At 42.8% G+C, this 25583-nt stretch overlaps 1 protein-coding gene across 2 annotated transcripts in view; it reads right to left on the bottom strand.

Annotated features, from left to right (window-relative positions):
- LOC306922735 (polypeptide N-acetylgalactosaminyltransferase 18-like) overlaps positions 1-25583 on the bottom strand; it is a 199234-nt gene that overhangs the window by 88293 nt on the left and 85358 nt on the right. For both annotated transcript variants that reach the window (XM_079500548.1, XM_079500547.1), the window contains exons 4-6: positions 24501-24687; positions 11897-12094; positions 9733-9847 (exon numbers count right to left, since the gene is read on the bottom strand). In XM_079500548.1, coding sequence (XP_079356674.1) covers positions 9733-9847; positions 11897-12094; positions 24501-24687 — 500 coding nt within the window. The remainder of the gene's footprint in view (positions 1-9732; positions 9848-11896; positions 12095-24500; positions 24688-25583) is intronic.

Genomic DNA, 25583 nt, shown 5'->3' with positions numbered 1-25583 from the left:
CATGCAACTGGCTTTACCCTGCCTCCCATCTCCCTCCTACAAAGTCTGTGTAATATCTAACTAACTACAGAATGTGTGAATAGACCAGGTATCTATTGAATTCACAGGCAGAGAGCTGGTGTGTTGATGTTTCTAAGGGACTTAGAAGGAAGTGGAAGAAAACAAACTTGTCAAGGATTTGAAAGGAGCCTCCCGGAGGAGCTTGGAGCGAGGACACACAAGTAGTAGATCCTTTAATTACAGTATGTGTTTTTGTCAGGATGTGTGAACGAATTAAAATCTATTTAGTTACTGGATACTGCTTGATAGTTCAAGGTCTTTATTAATGTCCCAGAAGGGCAATTGTGTTTACAGCAACAGTAGTGGTTTCCGACATACAAACAATACAAAACAATACAGGACAACAACAGACATGAGACACCATAGCATAAACAGAGGTCTGGTCGCATCTAGTGCAGGTATAGAATATATAGTATAGAATATATATGGTATAGAAGAGATAAAAAATAAGAAAGGCAAAAAAAGTGCTAAGATATAAAGTGCCGCATAAAGTGCATGTTTCAGCATCATCATCATCACATTACATGATTACTGGCAGCATTGACTGCACGAATCGAGGCAGGGACAAAGGTGGGATCTAAACTCTATACGCTCTCTGGGAGATGGGATACAAAAGCCACAACACTCGTCCGTGAGGGAGAAGACAAAACCTTTAATGTGTTCAGATTTTAATAACGTCAACATGTATGTATATTTTTTGTATGAATGGTCAGAAAGAACTAAGGGTAATTCTTATGTTTACACCCCCAACTGATGAACTGTCAGCAGTCTGATTGAAAGTGTCCCAGTTGATATAGCAAAGCTGCAATCCAAACTTATATAATTGAATGAATAACCAATCTGTGGTGTGTTAATGTGGATGTTAATACAAATAGCACATCTGCAGTGTTTGGAGGTGGTCTCGCTACTATTCCACTGAGGTAATAGTACACCTACAGTACAGTAGTACACCTTTCACAGAAGTGTGGTAGTAATCTGGTCTCTCGTGCAGGAGACCCAGGTTTGAATCCTGGGTAGGACATGAAAACTCACAGATTGCAGCTTTAAATTCGAAGAGATACTGAAATTCGCTATACTGTATAAGTGTAGATCACTGAGAAACAGCAGTTGAAGCGGTTCATTCACTTATTAGTAGTTGCAAGTTTCTACTTTAGTCCATTAAGACCTGAGGCCGACTCTACAAAATGTCTTCCAAATCCCAACAGTTTTCTGTAAAACCTATGTTGCTATATAATTATTATCATACTATAATTCAGTCAATGTCTGTCTGTCTGAATGTCTGAATGTCAGAAACACTGCCGTATCTCCTCACCGCCTGCACCAATCACTCCCACTTTTCACACAGGCATTGACCATAATAATATGGAGGTCTTAACGAAGACTAATAATGAAGAATTAATAATGAATTTATTAGTGAATTAAAATTGCGAAAACGCACCCAGGGCGCAGTACCCCCAGCGGCCACAAGGGGGGGGGGGGGCAATATCTCACAACGGGTAAGGGCTAGTTATATTAATTATATGAATTTGGCTGCGGACCCCCATCTAAAAACATCTTGTTTCAGGGACCTCAAGCAAAGATTTGAGTTAAAATGTTCGCTTTAAAACATGTATTCAAAGATTTGCACAAACAGATCTACGGTTAAAGTGGTTAGACTAAACTGTAACAACTATTGTAAATGACAAGTGAATGTTTATAACAGTCTGTTACTGCACTTCTCTGTTGTCATTGACTAATAAAACAATTAATAAAACAAGTTTGCTCAGTCTGAAAATGATCATGTAGAGCTTGAGGGAAGGGCAAAGATTATGAGCATGACCGACCCATATCCTTAACCCAATGGGAGGGATCAGCTTCAATTACAGTTGGACGGGTAATCAAACCTCTGCTTCACCAATGCTGACGGCACTATGAGCCTGACTCAGCGGTTTCCATTGGATGGTCTACTTACTCTACTCTACTGTGTGCTCTCTGTTGCATCTCAAAGGGTTTCCAAATAGAGGATTGCCAGGAGGTTCTGATAGTTTGAGGTAGGACACTCTGCATCTCAAATACTAACCGAGTTCCTACGCAGCAGAGTAATGATTTACAAAGCAAACCTTTTTTTAATTTTTACTCCAAGCCAAGTTTTCACCACTTCTGTCTTTTCCATTAATGTTTGAGATAACAGGACACCTCCTAGCGGATATCCTGCTTACACCATGGGTATTACAAGATTAAAACTAAGGAAAGTTAGTTCATATTTGGGGACATTTTGTGTTGAAATGAAAATGTGAGTAAGTGCCAACTTTATGCCAGCACTATCGACAGTAAATGTGCCAAACCTTTGGATTTTTTTTGTATTCCCACAGCTGATTCAGCTACAGTATCTTGGCTTTCCACACTTCCTAGGATGCCAGACTAAAAAAACAGTACCTACTACCCACATAAACACTGTTTTACTACAGTAGCTCCATACTTTAGGTTCCAATATATTATTTTCAGATAGATTTAGCATTTCACACAAATGTGTATAAGCTATGAAGCAGGCATGAAGTTTCACTATAGTGTTGCTATGGTGACAACTAAGTGGAGTGCTGATGTGGAATGGTGATAATAGGGCAGCTCTACCAGAACTACATGAATCTGAATACAGTTTTCACCCAGGCCATGGTATAATGAAGTAGTGCCTTAAATGCCTTAAATGTCCATAGCCATGGTATAAGAGTATATGCAAATTATTAGCAACAACATTCACAATTTTACTCAAAAATGTTATGGTTGCAAACCAAATCCTGGTTGGAACTTGGAACTACTGCTACTACTACGTCTAACCCACAGGACCGGATTAAGACTTTGGCGTGCCCGGGGTTAGGACTAGGCTCAGTGCCCCCCCCCCCCCACACACACACACCTCCCGACACAAAACACCAGCTCGGAAGCAAAGAAGTTTCAGGACCATAGACCCTACTTTAACCAGACACAAGCAGTATGTGTGGGTCTATTTATTAGGTCAGCTACAATAATATTGCCAGTACAAGTCATAATAGTATATTATACAATAATGAACTAACATATCGGCACTGTCTGTGTCAGGAGGAAACTAATATGTCCAGAAATGTGTGCGCGTTCAAAGTCTCAGGCCGATTGGTACCGATCGGTACACGGACAAGACAGACTGAAAACACAATCTCCCGCACCCGGCTATTTCGACCTGGCAGAGGTAATGAATTATGAGCCTGACTCAGCGGTTTCCATTGGATTGTCTACTCCACTGTGTGGATTGCCAAGAGGTTCTGATAGTTTGAGGTAGGACACTCTGCATCTCAAATACTAACTGAGTTCCTACGCAGCAGAGTAATGATTTACAAAGCATACCTGACGAAGACCCACAGAGGTCGAAACGTTGTAACAAATAAATACATCTTCCTGGGAGCTACAACTCAGTGTGCGGACATCCATTCCTTTTTCATTGTACGTATATTTTTGACCAGCACCTGCAGAATGTCTTGAGATGTGCGTGCTTCCTGTTGGATCCTATAACTAATCCATACCCACATATTGGGTGGAATATTGAACAGCATACATTTGGAAAAGGCAAAGAAACAGCTTCCTCACTCCCTGGCCCTGCATGCTGCAGTGTAGGTCAATGTTTGTTCATCAACGGTTAAGAGGACGTAAACACATGAACAGTGGGCTCTCTCAATCGATCTGTTCAGATCGATTGATTGAACAACTTATTGATTCTATTGTGTTATTATTTGAATATCTTATGGTATACTGTACTTTTGAGTATATTCTTACTTTTATGTTCTTTACTTCTTTTATAATGTATTTATTTTATTGTAATTCTTTTGTGGAATTACAGGTTTTTCCTCAACAGAGATGTGCAGCCTGAATCATATTTGTCTGTTGCTGCAACTGTAAGGCATATTGTTGCGTGCGTGCACACGCACGCACTCACACACACACACACACACACACACACACACACACACACACACACACACACACACACACACACACGGCTCATTGCGCATTCTGATATGGAATTCCCAAATTGAGTAAATTGGAATTTGCTCCGTTATCATAAACCCCGGCGGGCGACTGCTTAGTGACGGTGTGTCTGGCTAGCGGTCCCATTTCCACTGCTTAGTGACGGTGTGTCTGGCTAGCGGTCCCATTTCCACTGCTTAGTGACGGTGTGTCTGGCTAGCGGTCCCATTTCCACTGCTTAGTGGCGGTGTGTCTGGCTAGCGGTCCCATTTCCACTGCTTAGTGACGGTGTGTCTGGCTAGCGGTCCCATTTCCACTGCTTAGTGGCGGTGTGTCTGGCTAGCGGTCCCATTTCCACTGCTTAGTGGCGGTGTGTCTGGCTAGCGGTCCCATTTCCACTGCTTAGTGGCGGTGTGTCTGGCTAGCGGTCCCATTTCCACTGCTTAGTGGCGGTGTGTCTGGCTAGCGGTCCCATTTCCACTGCTTGAGTTTAAGTGCAGCCTGAAAAGGGAGACAGACAGCTGGAGGCAACATCTGGTCTGGGTCGTTAAAACACACCACGGAGGGTCACCAGGGTGATGAAATGTACTCCTTCAGAGGAGGAGGTGTGCTCATGGTCTGCTACTAGTGCTGATTTTGACAGAACATTTTGATTTAGTTTTAGTCATGGCATCATAATGACTGATTTTAGACTTAGTTGCATGCTGAAAATAGCAGATCTACAAGCTCACAACGTGTCGCGCTGCGATGTGTTTTGAGTTTGCAGATCGGCGATTTTCAGGATGCAACCAAGGATAACAAGACTTGTCTTTTTGTTCTACTGGATCTCTTCTCTAGTCTAGTTTTTATTCGTGGATGGAATTGTCAATAAAATATCATCGCTGCTTAGTTTTTATTTAGTTTCCTTGGTGATAAAAGGTAGTCGATGAACATTTTTCATCATAGTTTTAGTTGACGACATCAACACCGTCTGCTACTTGTGCTGTGCTGCAAGAGGTCAAACTCCTCCGTTGAGTCCAAAGGTATCAACTCCACATATTTCTACAGTGGGTCTACTATTTCAGAATAGTTTGGAGAGAGAGATTGAGAATGAGCGAGGGGTCTTCTGAAGTGTAATGACAATAACCTCTGCCTCTACCAGAGATGGAGTTACATGGAAGGTTGCCACCATGCTCAAAGTAAGGGAAACAGCTGTAACTTGTAATCCCATAATACCTATAACTGCAGAGATTTCAAGCCATTTTATCCCCGTCAGTCATAATACCACGTAAAGGGCAGTCAGTATTAGAAAAATCACACCCGTGTGAACTGAGTGGTGTAAGGTCTAGCCTGTCTGACGTAATGAAATCATGTCTGACGTAATGAAATCACACCCGGGTGAACAGGGTGAACATAGCAACCATGCTCATTTTTTCTGCACTAACAAAGACAGTTGTAGGAGTGGTTTACACCACTCAACAAAAAGGATGACAGATACGTGGCAGTTTTCACAGTTTTGTCCATTTAAACTAACTTTAAACCAATTATCAGTTATCATACTTGCTTCTTTCACACATGCACTGTAAACCCTGAACTTATCTAGACATAGAGAATGCTAATGTCTGAATCAGGAGGATTGGACATGCAACTGGCTTTACCCTGCCTCCCATCTCCCTCCTACAAAGTCTGTGTAATATCTAACTAACTACAGAATGTGTGAATAGACCAGGTATCTATTGAATTCACAGGCAGAGAGCTGGTGTGTTGATGTTTCTAAGGGACTTAGAAGGAAGTGGAAGAAAACAAACTTGTCAAGGATTTGAAAGGAGCCTCCCGGAGGAGCTTGGAGCGAGGACACACAAGTAGTAGATCCTTTAATTACAGTATGTGTTTTTGTCAGGATGTGTGAACGAATTAAAATCTATTTAGTTACTGGATACTGCTTGATAGTTCAAGGTCTTTATTAATGTCCCAGAAGGGCAATTGTGTTTACAGCAACAGTAGTGGTTTCCGACATACAAACAATACAAAACAATACAGGACAACAACAGACATGAGACACCATAGCATAAACAGAGGTCTGGTCGCATCTAGTGCAGGTATAGAATATATAGTATAGAATATATATGGTATAGAAGAGATAAAAAATAAGAAAGGCAAAAAAAGTGCTAAGATATAAAGTGCCGCATAAAGTGCATGTTTCAGCATCATCATCATCACATTACATGATTACTGGCAGCATTGACTGCACGAATCGAGGCAGGGACAAAGGTGGGATCTAAACTCTATACGCTCTCTGGGAGATGGGATACAAAAGCCACAACACTCGTCCGTGAGGGAGAAGACAAAACCTTTAATGTGTTCAGATTTTAATAACGTCAACATGTATGTATATTTTTTGTATGAATGGTCAGAAAGAACTAAGGGTAATTCTTATGTTTACACCCCCAACTGATGAACTGTCAGCAGTCTGATTGAAAGTGTCCCAGTTGATATAGCAAAGCTGCAATCCAAACTTATATAATTGAATGAATAACCAATCTGTGGTGTGTTAATGTGGATGTTAATACAAATAGCACATCTGCAGTGTTTGGAGGTGGTCTCGCTACTCTTCCACTGAGGTAATAGTACACCTACAGTACAGTAGTACACCTTTCACAGAAGTGTGGTAGTAATCTGGTCTCTCGTGCAGGAGACCCAGGTTTGAATCCTGGGTAGGACATGAAAACTCACAGATTGCAGCTTTAAATTCGAAGAGATACTGAAATTCGCTATACTGTATAAGTGTAGATCACTGAGAAACAGCAGTTGAAGCGGTTCATTCACTTATTAGTAGTTGCAAGTTTCTACTTTAGTCCATTAAGACCTGAGGCCGACTCTACAAAATGTCTTCCAAATCCCAACAGTTTTCTGTAAAACCTATGTTGCTATATAATTATTATCATACTATAATTCAGTCAATGTCTGTCTGTCTGAATGTCTGAATGTCAGAAACACTGCCGTATCTCCTCACCGCCTGCACCAATCACTCCCACTTTTCACACAGGCATTGACCATAATAATATGGAGGTCTTAACGAAGACTAATAATGAAGAATTAATAATGAATTTATTAGTGAATTAAAATTGCGAAAACGCACCCAGGGCGCAGTACCCCCAGCGGCCACAAGGGGGGGGGGGGGGGGGGGGGGCAATATCTCACAACGGGTAAGGGCTAGTTATATTAATTATATGAATTTGGCTGCGGACCCCCATCTAAAAACATCTTGTTTCAGGGACCTCAAGCAAAGATTTGAGTTAAAATGTTCGCTTTAAAACATGTATTCAAAGATTTGCACAAACAGATCTACGGTTAAAGTGGTTAGACTAAACTGTAACAACTATTGTAAATGACAAGTGAATGTTTATAACAGTCTGTTACTGCACTTCTCTGTTGTCATTGACTAATAAAACAATTAATAAAACAAGTTTGCTCAGTCTGAAAATGATCATGTAGAGCTTGAGGGAAGGGCAAAGATTATGAGCATGACCGACCCATATCCTTAACCCAATGGGAGGGATCAGCTTCAATTACAGTTGGACGGGTAATCAAACCTCTGCTTCACCAATGCTGACGGCACTATGAGCCTGACTCAGCGGTTTCCATTGGATGGTCTACTTACTCTACTCTACTGTGTGCTCTCTGTTGCATCTCAAAGGGTTTCCAAATAGAGGATTGCCAAGAGGTTCTGATAGTTTGAGGTAGGACACTCTGCATCTCAAATACTAACCGAGTTCCTACGCAGCAGAGTAATGATTTACAAAGCAAACCTTTTTTAAATTTTTACTCCAAGCCAAGTTTTCACCACTTCTGTCTTTTCCATTAATGTTTGAGATAACAGGACACCTCCTAGCGGATATCCTGCTTACACCATGGGTATTACAAGATTAAAACTAAGGAAAGTTAGTTCATATTTGAGGACATTTTGTGTTGAAATGAAAATGTGAGTAAGTGCCAACTTTATGCCAGCACTATCGACAGTAAATGTGCCAAACCTTTGGATTTTTTTTGTATTCCCACAGCTGATTCAGCTACAGTATCTTGGCTTTCCACACTTCCTAGGATGCCAGACTAAAAAAACAGTACCTACTACCCACATAAACACTGTTTTACTACAGTAGCTCCATACTTTAGGTTCCAATATATTATTTTCAGATAGATTTAGCATTTCACACAAATGTGTATAAGCTATGAAGCAGGCATGAAGTTTCACTATAGTGTTGCTATGGTGACAACTAAGTGGAGTGCTGATGTGGAATGGTGATAATAGGGCAGCTCTACCAGAACTACATGAATCTGAATACAGTTTTCACCCAGGCCATGGTATAATGAAGTAGTGCCTTAAATGCCTTAAATGTCCATAGCCATGGTATAAGAGTATATGCAAATTATTAGCAACAACATTCACAATTTTACTCAAAAATGTTATGGTTGCAAACCAAATCCTGGTTGGAACTTGGAACTACTGCTACTACTACGTCTAACCCACAGGACCGGATTAAGACTTTGGCGTGCCCGGGGTTAGGACTAGGCTCAGTGCCCCCCCCCCCCCCCCACACACACACACACCTCCCGACACAAAACACCAGCTCGGAAGCAAAGAAGTTTCAGGACCATAGACCCTACTTTAACCAGACACAAGCAGTATGTGTGGGTCTATTTATTAGGTCAGCTACAATAATATTGCCAGTACAAGTCATAATAGTATATTATACAATAATGAACTAACATATCGGCACTGTCTGTGTCAGGAGGAAACTAATATGTCCAGAAATGTGTGCGCGTTCAAAGTCTCAGGCCGATTGGTACCGATCGGTACACGGACAAGACAGACTGAAAACACAATCTCCCGCACCCGGCTATTTCGACCTGGCAGAGGTAATGAATTATGAGCCTGACTCAGCGGTTTCCATTGGATTGTCTACTCCACTGTGTGGATTGCCAAGAGGTTCTGATAGTTTGAGGTAGGACACTCTGCATCTCAAATACTAACTGAGTTCCTACGCAGCAGAGTAATGATTTACAAAGCAAACCTTTTTTTTTTTACTCCACGCCAAGTTTTCACCACTTCTGTCTTTTCCATTAATGTTTGAGATCACAGGACACCTCCTAGCGGATATCCTGCTTACACCATGGGTATTACAAGATTAAAACTAAGGAAAGTTAGTGCCTACCCACCCCCCACACCTCCCGACACAAAACACCAGCTCGGAAGCAAATAAGTTTCAGGACCATAGACAGCGCCCTACATTAACCAGACACAAGCAGTATGTGTGGGTCTATTTCCCAATCAAATGAAATTAGGTCAGCTACAATAATATTGCCAGTACAAGTCATAATAGTATATTATACAATAATGAACTAACATATCGTCACCGTCTGTGTCAGGAGGAAACTAATGTCCAGAAATGTGTGTGCGTTCAAAGTCTCAGGCCGATTGGTACCGATCGGTACACGGACAAGACAGACTGAAAACACAATCTCCCGCACCCAGCTATTTCGACCTGGCAGAGGTAATTAATGTTATTACCTACAGCGGTGTTTACCTGTAAAAATGTTTGCTGTGAAAAGGCCCTATAACCTACCCCGCCTGCAAACGCATATACACCCCAGCAGCAGGGACAGTGTTACTGTAGTATGGCTGCTGTTAATGGTTTCAGCTGTTTCAGAACAACTTACCCTGATGCCCAGCTCCACATTCTCTCCTCCATAAATCTCCATGCCTTCGTCCAGCAAGCCAATCTCCTCAAAGTACTTCCTGTCTACCACGAAGCAGCCAATGAGAGCTGGACTCCTACAGGGTCAAGAACAGAAGAGACACAGCTGGAGTGAAGCCATGAAGAGACAAGCAATTAACAATTATTAGGACATGAAACCAAGAAACACTCTCTGCACGTGCGCACATGCACACGCATGCGCAGTCTTGCGCACACGCAACAAAAAAGTATCTCCACATTAAATATCAGTTCTTTGATATTCTGCTTTTGAAATATGGTGCATATTTCATGTCGTATACACATAAGAAACCATTCATGATGAAAGTAAAGGCACAAATTAATATTGAATACTTCAGCTGTCAAAATTGTGCTTTCATTAAATACAACAAATGCTAGGCATTTTAAATTAAATGTTAGGGAGAAAAAAAATAGATATTTCACAGCCGTGTGAAGTGAGAGGCGCTCTTATCATTGTACAGCATATCATTAGTTATATCATCTCATTCCGGCCAAACACAATTTGCATCCTCACCTTCATCATCAATGTTTGTGTTAGCAATGTTTGTGTTTACACAAACACTCAAAATTGTCCATTCATTGTCAATGGCATTTTAATGTTTGTGTAGGACAAAGTGTGTACACACACCAAAAGCTGGACATAGGATGAAACAGAATATCACAATATCAACATCAGTATGAAACAGAATATGATCTTGTTAATGAATTTCACTTCACTGTCGATAGAAGCAACAGCTCTACTGCAACGCTGGTGAGCTCTTCTACAAGTGGTTAAGTATGTCTCCGATATTCAACCAAGGAAAAGTATTAACAAGAGCTTCTGAAAATCACACCTGTGTGAAGTGAGGGGCACTCTTATCATCGTACATCATCATGACGTAACAAACATGTATATTTGCTCAGACACACATGACGTAAATTCTCCATTCCTTGTCAATGGGAATTTAATGTTTGTGTAAGACGAAAATCTACACTAATATCTGATTATAGGAGGGGCTAGCGCCCCTATTGGATCCAGTGGAACACAGTTTTTACCCTCCCCATTTCCTAAAAGGTAACCGTTTTGGCCATACAAGGTTGACACAGATAATATAATAATGCTATCATTAAATGGTGCTGTGCTCACAATACCAAGCTTTGTGTGGTACAGAACTAAATAAACCCCTCATCGCTTTTCAATACCTAGTGAAATGAGATTGCTATGGCTCTGGGATATGCAGGGGATCAACAGCATTTATAATAGTTTGCCAGCCTATTTTAGGGTGAGCGCCGAGCGGAGCCCTTTACAGGGGGCCGATATTAAAATGGGATGACAGGGAATGTCACCCTCGTCAGCTCAACTGTTTGCACGCATCACCTACAGTACCCACGGGTGGCCATAGCATGCTCTCTATCCGCGTCAAAATGTGGGCAAAATGCCCACAGGGTCATAATTCTCCTATGTCAGGCCTGATGTGCTGAAACCACCTGGGTTTGATATATTCCACCGTGCTTCTGAGCATATGACTATAACTCATGTTCCGGTTTAGTGTTACAGAAATTAAAAAAAGAAAAGCCAGGAAGGAATCTTATTAATTCTATTTCAATATGCTTTAAATCAACTCATTCTGAATTATCATTGCACTGGCTGATAATTTATGGTGTCAAGACATTCATTCTAATGTCATGATAATGGAAATTATAATTATAGATCCTTGGGCGCCGGGCACGGGGGGGGTCTGGGGTTCAGGGGTCCCCAGCTAAAGGATTGATAGTTACAGTTGGAACCAAATGGACCCATACCGGTAACTAACTCTGAGAATGCACAAATGGAACCAAATGGACCCATGGGGGTCCGTGGCCTAATGCATACCAGAGTAATCTAGTAAGAGAGTGGTGACACGCTTTGATCTCGCCGCAAAGCGGCGATAGTTCCAAACATTGCTCCTATGGCTGGAACTATTCCATTGAGATAGAATGAGCACTTCCGCATTCCATTGTTACAATGAGAGTCAACGGGAGTGTCATTACTCTCTTATTAGATTACTCTAATGCATACCAAGCTGGGGGTCCTTGAAACAAAGAGGTTTTGAGGGACCATTACTCTAAAAACTGAACGAGAGCTTTACCTGATGGGCGCTGTGTGGTTCTGCTGGGTCCACCAGGACTTTGGAGGGTTCAGGTATCGACACCATAGCTCCCAGTCGAAGCCCTGCGCAGACAGCGGGTACTCCTCAATCTCAAAGGTGTCATACTTGATGTTGTCAAACGAGGGCGACACCACGCGCGTCCGGTCGTCCTTTATTCGTTGCAGTATGGGCTCTGCCCTGCAGAGAGACATACGGCACAGAAACATAATAATTAGGGTTGTCCCGATCGGATCGGGTGATCGGAAATCGGGGAGAAAAGATCGGATTTTTAATTGTCTAATGTAAATCTCAAAGAAAGATGTAGAAGCAATGAGATTTTGTAAAAACTGTTGTGTTTATGCTAGTTGTTTTCCTTCTGGTCCCAGTCAGAGATCATCAAACAGTCAGTCTAGTCACACTCAGAGGCGTGAAAGACATGCATGAGACAGGCATGATGGCATAGGTGTCACCGTGTCTGTAGTACTCTCTCTGAATGAGAGATACTCTTTAAGAGTTTTAACTTGACTTCAGTTCTATAATCTGTAGAACTGTATTCACTCTAATTAACCAATACATCATTATTTTGCTATGATTCCATGCTTTCATAGAAAAAAAACAAAAACACAATGACATTTTGCCTTTCAATAATTGAAAGGCAACACAACAGACTAGACTAGAGTGACATACATTAGGATATTTGCTATTGTGATATGGCATAAGTGTTATATAAAAATATAAAGATCGGATCGGGAAAGATCGGTATGTCTCAAAATCAAATGAACGGAATCGGATCGGGAGCAAAAAAACGTGATCGGGACATCCCTAATAATAATGTGAAACAATACATGAAAAATAAAATACATAAAAATGTCATGGCCACGGAATGTTCATGGAAAAATACAAAAAAAGAAAAATGAAAGGAATGTTTTAGTTTCTTGCACCCTGTAACCCTGTTCTACAATAGCCTGGCTAATAAGCCAGACTCAAAGCCGGCAGGCAATTTTTTTTTGACAACGGCTGATTCTGTCTGGCTTATTAGCCAGGCTAGTTCTACAGTACTTATGCCACCCAGACACACAATAACTTTGTTCTCAATTTACATGGCAGACTGGGAGATACTCTACAAACGTGACTGCGATGGGAAGCTTCATTTCACCATCGCTCAGTGAGGAAGGAGAAGCTTTAATTTAAGGCCAGGTGGGTTTGGCAGGTCTCTGGAGAGAAGAAAGGGCTAACTGTTTGGTAGTCTCCACAATAATGTACACCAACGCCTGCCAAGCCCTTAGCAGCCCATCACACTCATTTTGAGCCGGCAGATGACACTGCAATGTTTCTACATTCCAAGAGGCTTCTGCTGGGGCTTTTGAGGAAGACATTTCGCACAATGGGCCGTAGACAATTATCTGAAACTAAACAAAAAGAAAACATTGATGTTAGAAGAAATAAAACCACACTGCCTACTCTAAAACAGCGAGGAGCTTTTTGAGTGGTTGCTGCATATACTACTAACCACTCCTATACGCAGCAATGTGTGTATGTAAAAGTAATGAAATGGCAGGATGGACCCCCACAAAAAGACCAGCCCAAAAATCGGCGTGCGCACATGCGCCCTTTATTGGGGTTCGGGCACATGCCCCACAGTGCTCTCTGCATGCCCCCCCTGCCCTTCTCCACACACCTGTGCCCACTTCCACATCTGTGCCCGTTTCCGATGATCTCAGCATTTATTGAGTGCCACGTACCATTCTACTCTGCCTACTAATAATAAGAACGGCTTACTGCCTGTTTTGTAAGCCAAGAACCTGTGGATTCACCTGTGGATTTACTCCTGTTCATTCCTGATTCTGACCTCTGCCTTTTACCTGGATTTAGCTTTGCTCTCGTCCCTTTCGTACCCCAGTCTGTTCACCTGCCCTACGGACCTGGACCTGTTCCATGGATTACCACTTTGCATACGCCTCTCTAACTCGAAGCCGTTTGTCTACCCTTTAGCTCGCCCTGCCTACCCCCCGCTTCTGGGCCCTGACGACTACAAATTGAGATGAAGGACTGTTTGAGGAAAGTCTGAAATGGCAGCGTGCGTGCGGTGTGTGTGTGTGTGTGCGGTCTATTCAGTACTTATTTCAAGCCTTTATATTGTCTTGTTTTTCTTGTTCTTTTAGTATCATCTTTTGTATAGTATGCTGATATAGTTAGTTAGTTAGTTACAGTAGTTAGTTAGTTTATTTTGGGCATGTTTCGAAAAGCTTATGCCCACACAATATTTAAATGAATTGTCACAATAGAAAAAAAGTACTGAATCAACGATTCTGCAAGTCTATCAGAACAAACAAAACAGAACGAAAAAGAAACAGCCATCAGCCTCTGTGCCAAAACTATCCTACAAAAACTCAATAAATTCTGCAGGATGATACACATCCGCTTCACTCCAAATGAAGTGCAGGATGAAACCCATTTGCAAGAACTTGTGAGCTTGTAGATCTGATATTTTTGACAGACATTTGGTGTAGACTACACTGTAGAAGGAAAAGAAAGGAGGGGGCCTAGAGCCCTGCATGACTCTGGGCTACCATAGGCTATATAGGGTTTAAAGGGATTGTGACATAAACGTTTTTGAAAGTCTTCTTCTTTTTTTTAGGTTTTCTGAGCTCAATTGCACCCAAAAAAGCTGAACTTTTAACATTCAGTAGATTTTCTGTGGTTGTCTTTCTCAAACAAGTGCTCTGTTTGTGATGTCACAGCCTGCAAATCCCATATATATCCACTGAAATGTTCAAAGTTCAGGTTTTTTGGGTGTAATTGAGGTCATGAAACATCGAAAAAAAAAAAAAAAAAATGAAAATGAATGTCACGAAACCTTTAAGTGGTTAATATGAGAAGGAGCAACAAAGGAAGGAGGTATCATGAGAGAGGTCAGGAGACCAGGCAGGCTGCAGTGTTCTGGATGAGTTGTAGGGGCGGAATAGAGAACATTGGGAGTGATGCCAGCCCAGTGGTGGGATACTATCCAGATGGCAGATAACTAGAGCTTGGAAAAGCAGCTGGACTGAATCCAGTGTTGCCATGTCTGCTTATTATACTTTGCATGGGCGACATTGGGCTCGTTTTTCTGTAGCTTGTAGATATTGATATACTGTATCTGTTGCATGTTTCTGGGCTTGTTTGTAAAATGCAGTTGCTTATTTGGCTGTTTTCATTTCAAGGACTCCCAAATTGTACAAAATGTATTTGTTCACAGATCCCCCATCTAAAATATTTTGTGCCAGGTACCCCCGTACCAGATTTCTATGTTAAAATGTTTAGATTTTTAGTTTTTTTCAAGAGTTGTTTGAAAATATTAGATCTACAAGCTCACATCGCGAAACAGGGCCGGCAGGTCCACCATGCAGGCGACCAAAAAAAAAGAATATATATCATTTTGTGATGTATAGTATTCTGAAATGAATGATGACATTTGCGCAATCTGTATTCTGTCACTCGTTTGTTGTTTGCAAGTCACATCACTGTTTGCATGAGTGAATGTGAATTAACCTTGTTTTAATTAACCCTGTTCTCAAAGAGGGGGGGGATCCAGGTGGTCCCCAGTGTCAATTAGTCAATATAACATAAAAATCACTTTTCCCCAGCTGACACGTGTTCAGTAGGGGGTCTGCAGCCTAACACGTTTTAATGTGGGGGTCCAAACAAAAGCTTGAGAGCAAGGAAAAGACGCTAGAGCGGCTCGGACAGTTTAAGCCTTTTTATTGATGTTTATTGCCGAAACATCGACTCATTCTGACACAGAACCAAGATCTGCCAGTGAAATTAAGATGAAGAGGACGCAGATGACTCACTGTTGTACTTTATACAGGAATCAAACAACCTTCAGACACAATCTCATTACATTGATGTTGAAGGAAAGACGTGGCAAAAGTCCACAGACTCCATATAGTCTTGTGGGACCGTGCACCGTCTCACATTCATACATGATTTATAAGTTCAGCCCCGCAGAAGTACATTAGAATAACATCACCAAGTCCCGACATCAGAGTATATTAGAATAACATCACCAAGTCCCGACATCAGAGCGAGCGGAGATATAGGGTAGGCAAAGTGAGTGGTGGTCCTTTATCCTGCACGCCTGCCGATTTAAAAAACTCCACAGCTTTCCTTCTCTCTCTCGCTGCTCTTTTTCACACACACACACACACACACACACACACACACACACACACACACACACACACACACACACACACACACACACACACACACACACACACACACACACACACACACACACACACACACACACACACACACACACTTAGAACTAATTTATAAGAGAGCGTTGCTTGCGTTCACACGTGCTTGCTTGCGCACACACACACACACACACACACACACAGTGAACCCCCCCAGCAAACAATGAAATGTAGCTATCAGACAATTAAAGCTGGATAGGCATCTAATTAACAAGACCACCAGATCAAACAGTAAAAGATGAAAGGTTATACAGTGCTCAAATAACAAGACTCACAGCAGAATACTACCAGTAAGACGCCTATGGGCGAGGTCGCATGCACGCGTTCCGCCTGGGTGACAGCAGACTGCTGGGCGAGCGCTGACGCTTTGGCATGTATGGGGGGTCAGATTAACATATAGAATGAATTCTGGGTAACACTTTATATTAACCCTCTTATGGCCACCCTAATAGGCCTATCTCACAGCATTTCCCCGCCCCCTTTTGGAGCTAGTGGTGTTATTTCTTTTGCGGTCCATAGGCTTCCATGTTAAAAGAGGTATTTTCACAAGCCACAAACTACCGTTTTGTAAAGGTAAGGTTTATTCTACTTATTTGAGTTGTTATACCATTGTGTTTTCTTCATATTATTATCGGTCTTTGACATTTTAACATTAGGAAATGTACTTAGATTCTCCAGAGAAAAAAAGTGTAAATGCCTAATGTTAAATGACACCACTATCTACCGGAAGTGGGCGTGGAAAGGGGGCTGTGAGATAGGCCTATTAACAGTGGATTGTGCCTTCTACCTGCACTATTCATATGTTTAATTCGTCATTTTAATGCCAATCGAAAGATCCGTGACATACACACTATATCTCATTCTAACACGGCAATCCTACAGTATTATACCCAGTCCTGATGGTGGCGGTAACTTCACCATTATGCCGATTTTGACCAAATAGAGCGAATCTGGCGATGTCATTTCCTGTCCACGTGATCACAACATCCGCTAGTTTTCTCCACTGTGCTACACAGTCAGATGTCCGGGATGCTAAGCTATCATCGTTTATTTTAATAACTAAGTCAAATTAAGCTCTAATCAAGCCCCAAATATCGCATTTTACGCAGCGATGCACATAAAGACCATGCGCGTGCATGCGAGAGCGTGCACGCGAGAATTTCGGACGGTTTTAGGTAGATTACGTCGGCCGTTAGCCAAACAAGCTAAAGGTTGCTACATTTTGCTACATTAAGGCTTAATATTGATGACATCAGGGATCTCCATCTCTGATGATGTCACATGATGTCACGAGGCGCATGACCATATAATTATGGTCATGCCTGGGGTGACGAACTAACGAACCAACTAACTAACTGACGGGAAATACACTGTGGTCGCAAAAAACTGTTTGGGTATTATAAAGGAAAGGAAAAACCTTAAACAAGCCTGGTAAAAATATTCGGGCGGGCGTGCGCACGCGCGCACACGCACATATTCATATTAGTTCAAGCTACATGAAGGTTTGCATGAGAGCCTGGCAATTAGGTTTTTGTATTCTCCCACAATGCTGTACAGATTCTGTTTCCAGAAATTGCAGTACATTTTAAAACAGAATTGGAGATGGTGACTGAGTCCACTCTTCTTCACTGAAGTGGGTGTTAGTAAAATGGCGAGTGGTCAGAATGCAATATCATTTACACTATAAAAATACATTTACTGTAGATTAACCAAACCCCTGTAGGCACTGTTAACAGCTGAAATTAATTTAGGAAAATGTTGGTCATCCATGGTGGTAGATCACACACACACACACACACACACACACACACACACACACACACACACACACACACAATTAATTATAGATCTAAAATCTACAAACTGAAAAAAATGTCCTTACTTGGGGATATAATTATTTGACAGAACAATAGCCAATGGGGATTAAGGTAATTGCAATGCCGTCTAAAGGCACAAGGCGGATTTAGCAGTCAATGATTTGGGTATAATTAGGCTACATCTAATTATAATAATATGTATGCATACAACATATTCCTTATACTGTACTGAGAGAGAGAGAGAGAGAGAGAGAGAGAGAGAGAGAGAGAGAGAGAGAGAGAGAGAGAGAGAGAGAGAGAGAGAGAGAGAGAGAGAGAGAGAGAGAGAGAGAGAGAGAGAGAGAGAGAGAGAGAGAGAGAGAGAGAGAGAGAGAGAGAGAGAGAGAGAGAGAGAGAGAGAGAGAGAGAGAGAGAGAGAGAGAGAGAGAGAGAGAGAGAGAGAGAGATAAATAGTATAGATGTCGGAAGCGCCCTACTTCCGTATTCACAGCCAGGCATTTGGAGTACTTTACTGTCTGAGGGAACGGATGACACTTACTATGGATGCCATACATCTGAAGTACTTTACTGGGGGACCGGATGACACTTGCTATATGGATGCCATACATCTCACAAAGATTCCTCACATTCCAACAAAAGCACCATGGATTGAATACTTATGGAAACACAGAAGCATGGAGACGAATGGAGATGTTTCTTCAATACTTTCTATGGCATTGCTTCTCGAGCTTCTCAATTTCAAGGACCCCCATAGCGCTCAGAGAGTTACACACCTCACCTGTAAGATTTGGAAACCCCCCAAAGGAACGCTGACCCCACTTTGAGAAGCACTGTTTCTGTGGCCCAAACACGCAGAGCAAGAAACACTTCATCACATGAACGAGCGTCTCTATTCTGAAGAAGAAGAAGAAGTAGGTCGGGAGTGGCTTATTGTCGGTATCAGCCGGTAACACGCGGGAGTCTGTCCCGCTACAATGCGCTATAGACCCCTGGGAGATGGAGTCTGTCCCCGTTTCAATGCACTATAGACCCCTGGGAGATGGAGTCTGTCCCCGTTACAATGCGCTAGACCCCTGGGAGATGGAGTCTGTCCCTGTTACAATGCGCTAGACCCCTGGGAGATGGAGTCTGTCCCTGTTACAATGCGCTAGACCCCTGGGAGATGGAGTCTGTCCCTGTTACAATGCGCTAGACCCCTGGGAGATAGAGTCTGTCCCTGTTACAATGCGCTAGACCCCTGGGAGATGGAATCTGTCCCTGTTACAATGCACTAGACCCCTGGGAGATGGAGTCTGTCCCTGTTACAATGCGCTAGACCCCTGGGAGATGGAGTCTGTCCCTGTTACAATGCGCTAGACCCCTGGGAGATGGAGTCTGTCCCTGTTACAATGCGCTAGACCCCTGGGAGATGGAGTCTGTCCCTGTTACAATGCGCTAGACCCCTGGGAGATGGAGTCTGTCCCTGTTACAATGCGCTAGACCCCTGGGAGATGGAGTCTGTCCCCGTTACAATGCGCTAGACCCCTGGGAGATGGAGTCTGTCCCTGTTACAATGCGCTAGACCCCTGGGAGATGGAGTCTGTCCCCGCTACAATGCGCTAGACCCCTGGGAGATGGATTGCTGAGGTGGAGCGCCACACCTACCATCAGCTCCCAGTACTTCCCGCACGACTTGCCTCACCCAAGCCGTGCTATCCATTCGCTGAGTTGGCAGCGCCCGGGACCCAAGACCTTGTGGTCCAATCTACCGACTGAGCTTCTGGGCATCTCATAATAGACAAACATTCAGCAAAACTTGGCCAACATTCTGCGAAAATAGCAGATCTACAAGTGTTAGTGACTAGGGTTGTTGATGATCGGGACATCCCTAGTATCAATATTATATCCATATCATGATATTAGATTAGATTAGATTGTCTGTGATTTGGGATATTGTACTATTGTGATATGGCATAAATGTGTTCTATAAAATATAAATATCAGATCAGAAAAAAATCGGTATCGGCAGATGCTCAAAATCAAATGATCGGAATCGGATCGGGAGCAAAGAAACGTGATCGGCTACTATCGGCAAAGAGATTTGACTCTACACTGACTGTAGAGGGGAAATGGAGGGGACCAAGTATTGAACCCTGGGTACGCCTGTCAAGGAAGTACACTATATCTGTTTTAAATCGTTAAATAAAGATTGTAAGAGACAGAGAGAGAGAGAGAACAAAGGAAGGAAAAACAGCACTGCTCATGAATTCCCAGTAACTAGGTGTGAAATTACATTTGATGCAAATTTGCTAATTACTTTCACTCAGTGTGACTAAAACAACATGAGCTTATCAAGGCAACTGTATACAGTAGCACTGCACCACACAGAGAAACACTTACTGTAAGCTCTAATGCAACCTGTCAGTCGTGTGTGTGCGTTTGCCACACACACACACGCACGCACGCACGCACGCACGCACGCACGCACGCACGCACGCACGCACGCACGCACGCACAGGTGTTTGTCTGTGTGAGTGCTTGGTTGACAGGAGCTAAGCTAAGAAGTTTTTCATATCCAGCTGAGCTCCACCGTGGCACTGGAAAGTATCACATCATGTGTCACTCCCCCCCCTGTGGATATGCGTGGGAGGTTTGTGTCGCTTGACAGATTGCGTGTGTATAAATGTGCGTGTGTGTGTGTGTGTGTGTGTGTGTGTGTGTGTGTGAGAGAGCAAATAAGAATAGAGAGAAGGAGATGAGGTTGTAGTGGTGGGTAGCAGACGGAAGCGTGAATGACCTCGCTGCTTTGCTTTAGCACCACCGACTGTTGCGTTGGAACCAGCGTGTGAGTGAGAATGGTTGTGTTTGTTTGTATGCAACTATGCACGTTTGTCAGCATGTGTGCACACTGTGCACCGCACGCGTGTTACCGTATAGAACACATGTGTGAAATGTAAATGAGAGCAAGCAAAGAGTACCGCTGTTGCATGAACAAATGATTTGAATGGCTTTTAACTCATTTTGGGCGGGAAGCCCGTTTGGTGCTTTAAACATTATGTTATAATTTTGCTATTGAAAAATAGCAGATCTACAAGCTCATAGCGCGGCACCGAGTGCCGCGCAACGAGCTTGTAGGTCTGCTATTTTTGAAAAATCGTGACATGTGGCACAAATCTTTGAATATATATTTTTTAACTCAAATCTTTGCTTCTGGGAGGAGGGTCCCTGGAACAACATATTTTCAGACGGGGGTCGGCAGCCAAATGCATATAATTCTGGGGGTCCTTTACATGAAAATGTTTGAGAACAACTGATATAGAAACATGGGTTTTTCAAGACATTTGTAGAATCGTTCTCAGGCCTAAATGGGTTAAGCAAAGATCCAGGGGTATATACTCAGCACAAAGACCGTACCTTTACAGATATGTATAGACTGTATGTGTGTATTGTTTAAGCACACACACACACACACACACACACACACACACACACACACACACACACACACACACACACACACACACACACACACACACACACACACACACACACACACACACACACACACACACACACACACACACACACACACACACACACACACACACACACACACACACACACACACACACACACACACACACACACAATATTGAATGCCAATTCAATGGCAGCCACGTTCGGTGCCAAGGTTGGTTGTACGGTCAATCAAAGGAATGTGAGTGCTGGACATGAGACCGAGGTTTAGTTACAGTAGAGTTAGAGTAGCAGAGAAATGCTGTTGTTGATGTTGTTCATGCCACAATGTGTCACAAAAATGTGTGAAAATTGATTTTCTACACAAAGCACACCTGATGATTTAGTACTCTGTGCCTTAGAGATTTGTTTTGTGTGAACCTTGTTGCTTGTTTCCAACATACTGTGAATGGTGATACTGTCTGTATGTATTGTATTGTATTGTACGTATGCCACTCTGTCTGCCTGTATGTACACGTAGGTATGCCACTCTGAAAATGCCAAACATGGCTCAATTGACTACGCATACCTCTAGGTTCTTTCCTCTTGTATAACTTCACATGACATCACCAGGGACGAAACTATTGTACTGTAGTTTACATGTATGTGTTGTAGCCTACGAATCTCTCAAGAACAGATTCCGAGCTACACTACTGAATCTGCCGGCAGGGGCATGCAGAATGTTGTTAGTGGGAAATTGGGAATCAAAACAGAGGCGCACCACCGGAAGAGGAAGGCCTAAGGCGGAGCCAACGGGCCAACATCCTGATATCCACATTCTGTTTGGCCCCACCCCCAGAGGCAAACCCAACGCTTTTGGTCGATGGGTTCCCTTTTATATGAAAGGTACATTATAGGTATGCGGACGTCTGACGCTTATAACAACCCAAATTGTTTGAAAGTCGGTTGAAAATGTAGCAAGTTCATCATGCACCATAGACAATGTTATGAGTGGGCGAGCTATCTGAAGCAAGATGGCAGCCATGTGGCGACGTCGCTCTCCATTGGCCAGCAGCGCAGGCGAGCCATCTAGCCTTTCTTTTTTCAAAATTTTTTGTAACCCATTTTTCACCACCCTCCGCCAACCTGGGGAGAGCAACGGACTTGAACTCATGCTTCCTTCATGCATGAGTGTACAAGTCGCTCCTTTACACCTGAGAGGGGGGAGTTTCCCTGGTTGGACGTAGCGCGTGGAAGGAACATGTTATTCCAACCAGTTCCTTTCCCCTCCATCAGGCGCCCCGGCTGGCCAGGAGGAGGCAGTTTAGAGACCAGGCATCTAGCCTTTCTTATATCTATGTTGTATGTAGTTGTAGATCATCTGTTTTTGCTCCTTTTGCGTGACACTCTCGCATGATGGGCATTCATTCACAAAACCCCCCCCGAAAAAGATGAAACATGGAGTTACAAGGTTTCTGTCCGACATAAACGACTTACAAATACAGTATCCATTTCGGGTTTTAACCGCCGTTAAAAACCAAACCACCCACTTCAGTGAAGAAGAGTGGACTGTGGACTACTGCCAATTCCACTTTTCAGTTCCACTTACATTTTTCGGGGAAAAGAATTTATACGGCAGTTTAACCTAATTGCCAGGCGCTCATGCAATTCTGCATGTAGCTTAAACTCATTATGAACTGCAATAGTTGCCTTGATCACCTCTCATGCTCTGGTTCCGGCAGTGATGTGTCAAATATGCCTTTATATTTTGTTTCCTGATTATAATTAAGCTACTCGCTGATGGGTAATTTTGGCGTCACGCTAGCTGGGCATGTGTACTAGATACAGGGAGGATCATCATACAGCAATCAATCAAAACTACAGAATAAACTCTTAATAACTAAACTAAACTATTCTCACACATTTTCATGTCAAGGTCCCTCAAATCGATACATACAGTATCAGGCATCTGAAAAGAAGATTTGTGTTAAAAGCAGTGTTGTTCAAGTTACTTTTAAAATGTAACTAGTTAGTTATAGCTCTGGAAATTACTTAGTTACTGAACTTACTTACTAGTTACTAAAAAAATGATAATAAAAAAAATAAGTCTATTTACATGGTGGTGGTCCATCTGAATCATTAGTGGGGTGGTGTGGCAGAGGTACAGTAGGGTCTTTGGCCACTAGTTTCGTAGCCCCATGGACTTTGTTAAGGTTCTTGAATAGATTGGCATTTCTCTTTATTGCTGTGGACAATGCTTTCTGTCCTCCACACAATTTGCATTTTACCTCGATATTGTTAGCGTTCTTTATCCCCACGAATTCAAAATAATGTTTGTATTTCCAAGCTGGAAAGTCCCCGCTGTCGCTGTCATTTACCATTGCACCGTGTGGTGGTGGGCGTGCTGTCGGAACACCGGCGTTTTGTGTGTGCGTCTGTTGAGCAAGGGTTTGTGTGTGTGACTGTTTACCCCATAACGCCCAACTCTGTCTCTGATTGGCTTACCCTGAAATATTGCCCTACATTAACCAATCATCACCTCTTCTGCGACGTGCCTTTGCTCAAGTTAGGGTTTAAAATGTATACCAATGTATTAAAAAATGTATGTTCTAAATTGTGAACATTTTGATATCCGGCTGAAAAGACCTCAGCAGGAAAGGGACACAGACAATTCTGGTAGTCAATGAGTTGACACATTTTTCTGGAGAACCTCCCCAAGGGCCCCTGGACTCAACTTTGAGAACCACCGAACTATAATTGTCCTGTCATTTTGTGTTTTCACTAGAGACAACTAGCCATATCACATCAAATGGCCGTCACTTTTGTCTTTTGCCAAGTAAGATGTCAAAGCTGTCAAAGCTGCCTCTGTGATTCCCAGACATAGACAGTTACTCAATTATGGGGATTCTTCGTATGCATGATTTATCAGAACGGCAGCGCATGACAGTAAAAACTGAGCCCATTTTTACGCTCTCACTAAAGTTAATCACGCATTTATATCTGCAATATTAGGTATATCAAAATTGTGATGTGAGATTGTTTGGGCCCCGGGTAACCAGGGGGGGGCAGTATAGAGACCAGGATTACTGTATGAACCCTGACACTCACCATCCAACGTTGAACTCCACATGGGCATCAAACAGAGCGACCACGGGGGCAGACGCTGCTCTCCATCCACTGACACGGGATCTGATCAGACCTTCCTGCTTATCGTGGCGCACCAGCTTGATGAAATCCGGACCATGCTGGCCATTGGTCTCTGCCACGAAGCTCTGAAGGTGCTCCTTTAGCTCCGCTGGGGACATGGGGACAGACAGACTTTCACAGTGAATGGACAGACGCACCAACCAACATTTTAAATTATTTTTGGAGGCTTTTTCTGCCTTTATTGATAGATTTATAGTAGACTGACAGGAAATGGGGGGTTGCAGCAAAGGCCATGGGGTCGGGAGTCGAACAAGGGCTCAAATTAACACTTGCAGTGTAGACAATTTATCTGCTCCATAAGACGGTGGAAAAAGAGGTTCTTTGAACTTTATTGAGAGGATGGCCCCTTGAGATGTCGCATCTCGTTTTAGAGGGGGTCCTATACATAAAAAATACAACATTACAGCAGTGCAAGTACACAGTACTAAAGACACATTGGTGCAACATAACACACAGTACAAACACACAGGACATACACATACAGGTACAGTTAGCTTGCTCCCCTTCTCCCACCCCACCCCTGACCCCCAACTCATTTATATATGGAAATAGAGAAAAACAGTACTATAACCTGTGTCGAAGAAGTAAACATGTGAGTAAGTAGTATTAGAAGCATGAACAGGTTGTTTGGAGATGTGAATATAGGGAAGTCCTGAAGCGGCCTAGAGAGGTAGTTGATCTGAGTGAAAGTGGAAGGTTGTTCCAGTCAGATGGAGCTTTGTAGTGGAATGACCTGCGTCCAGATACCGAAAATATTCTGTTGGGAACCGTGAGATAGGGATGTTGTGTGTGTCTAAGTGGGTATGGGGATGTGAATGGTTTCAGGGACTGTTTCAGGTATGAAGGGCAGTTGAGGTGGATGCATTTGAAAAGGAATAGGTACCAGTGGTGTTGCCTTCTAGCCTTAGGCTGCAGCCAGTCAAGTGAGCTGTACAATTGGCAATGGTGGGTTCTGTATGGGCATCTAAGGACAAATCTGCACAG

This window comes from Electrona antarctica (assembly GCF_951216825.1).
Source record: "Electrona antarctica genome assembly, chromosome: 5".
Classification (NCBI taxonomy): domain Eukaryota; kingdom Metazoa; phylum Chordata; class Actinopteri; order Myctophiformes; family Myctophidae; genus Electrona; species Electrona antarctica.
This window is presented reverse-complemented; position numbering and strand designations above follow the sequence as displayed.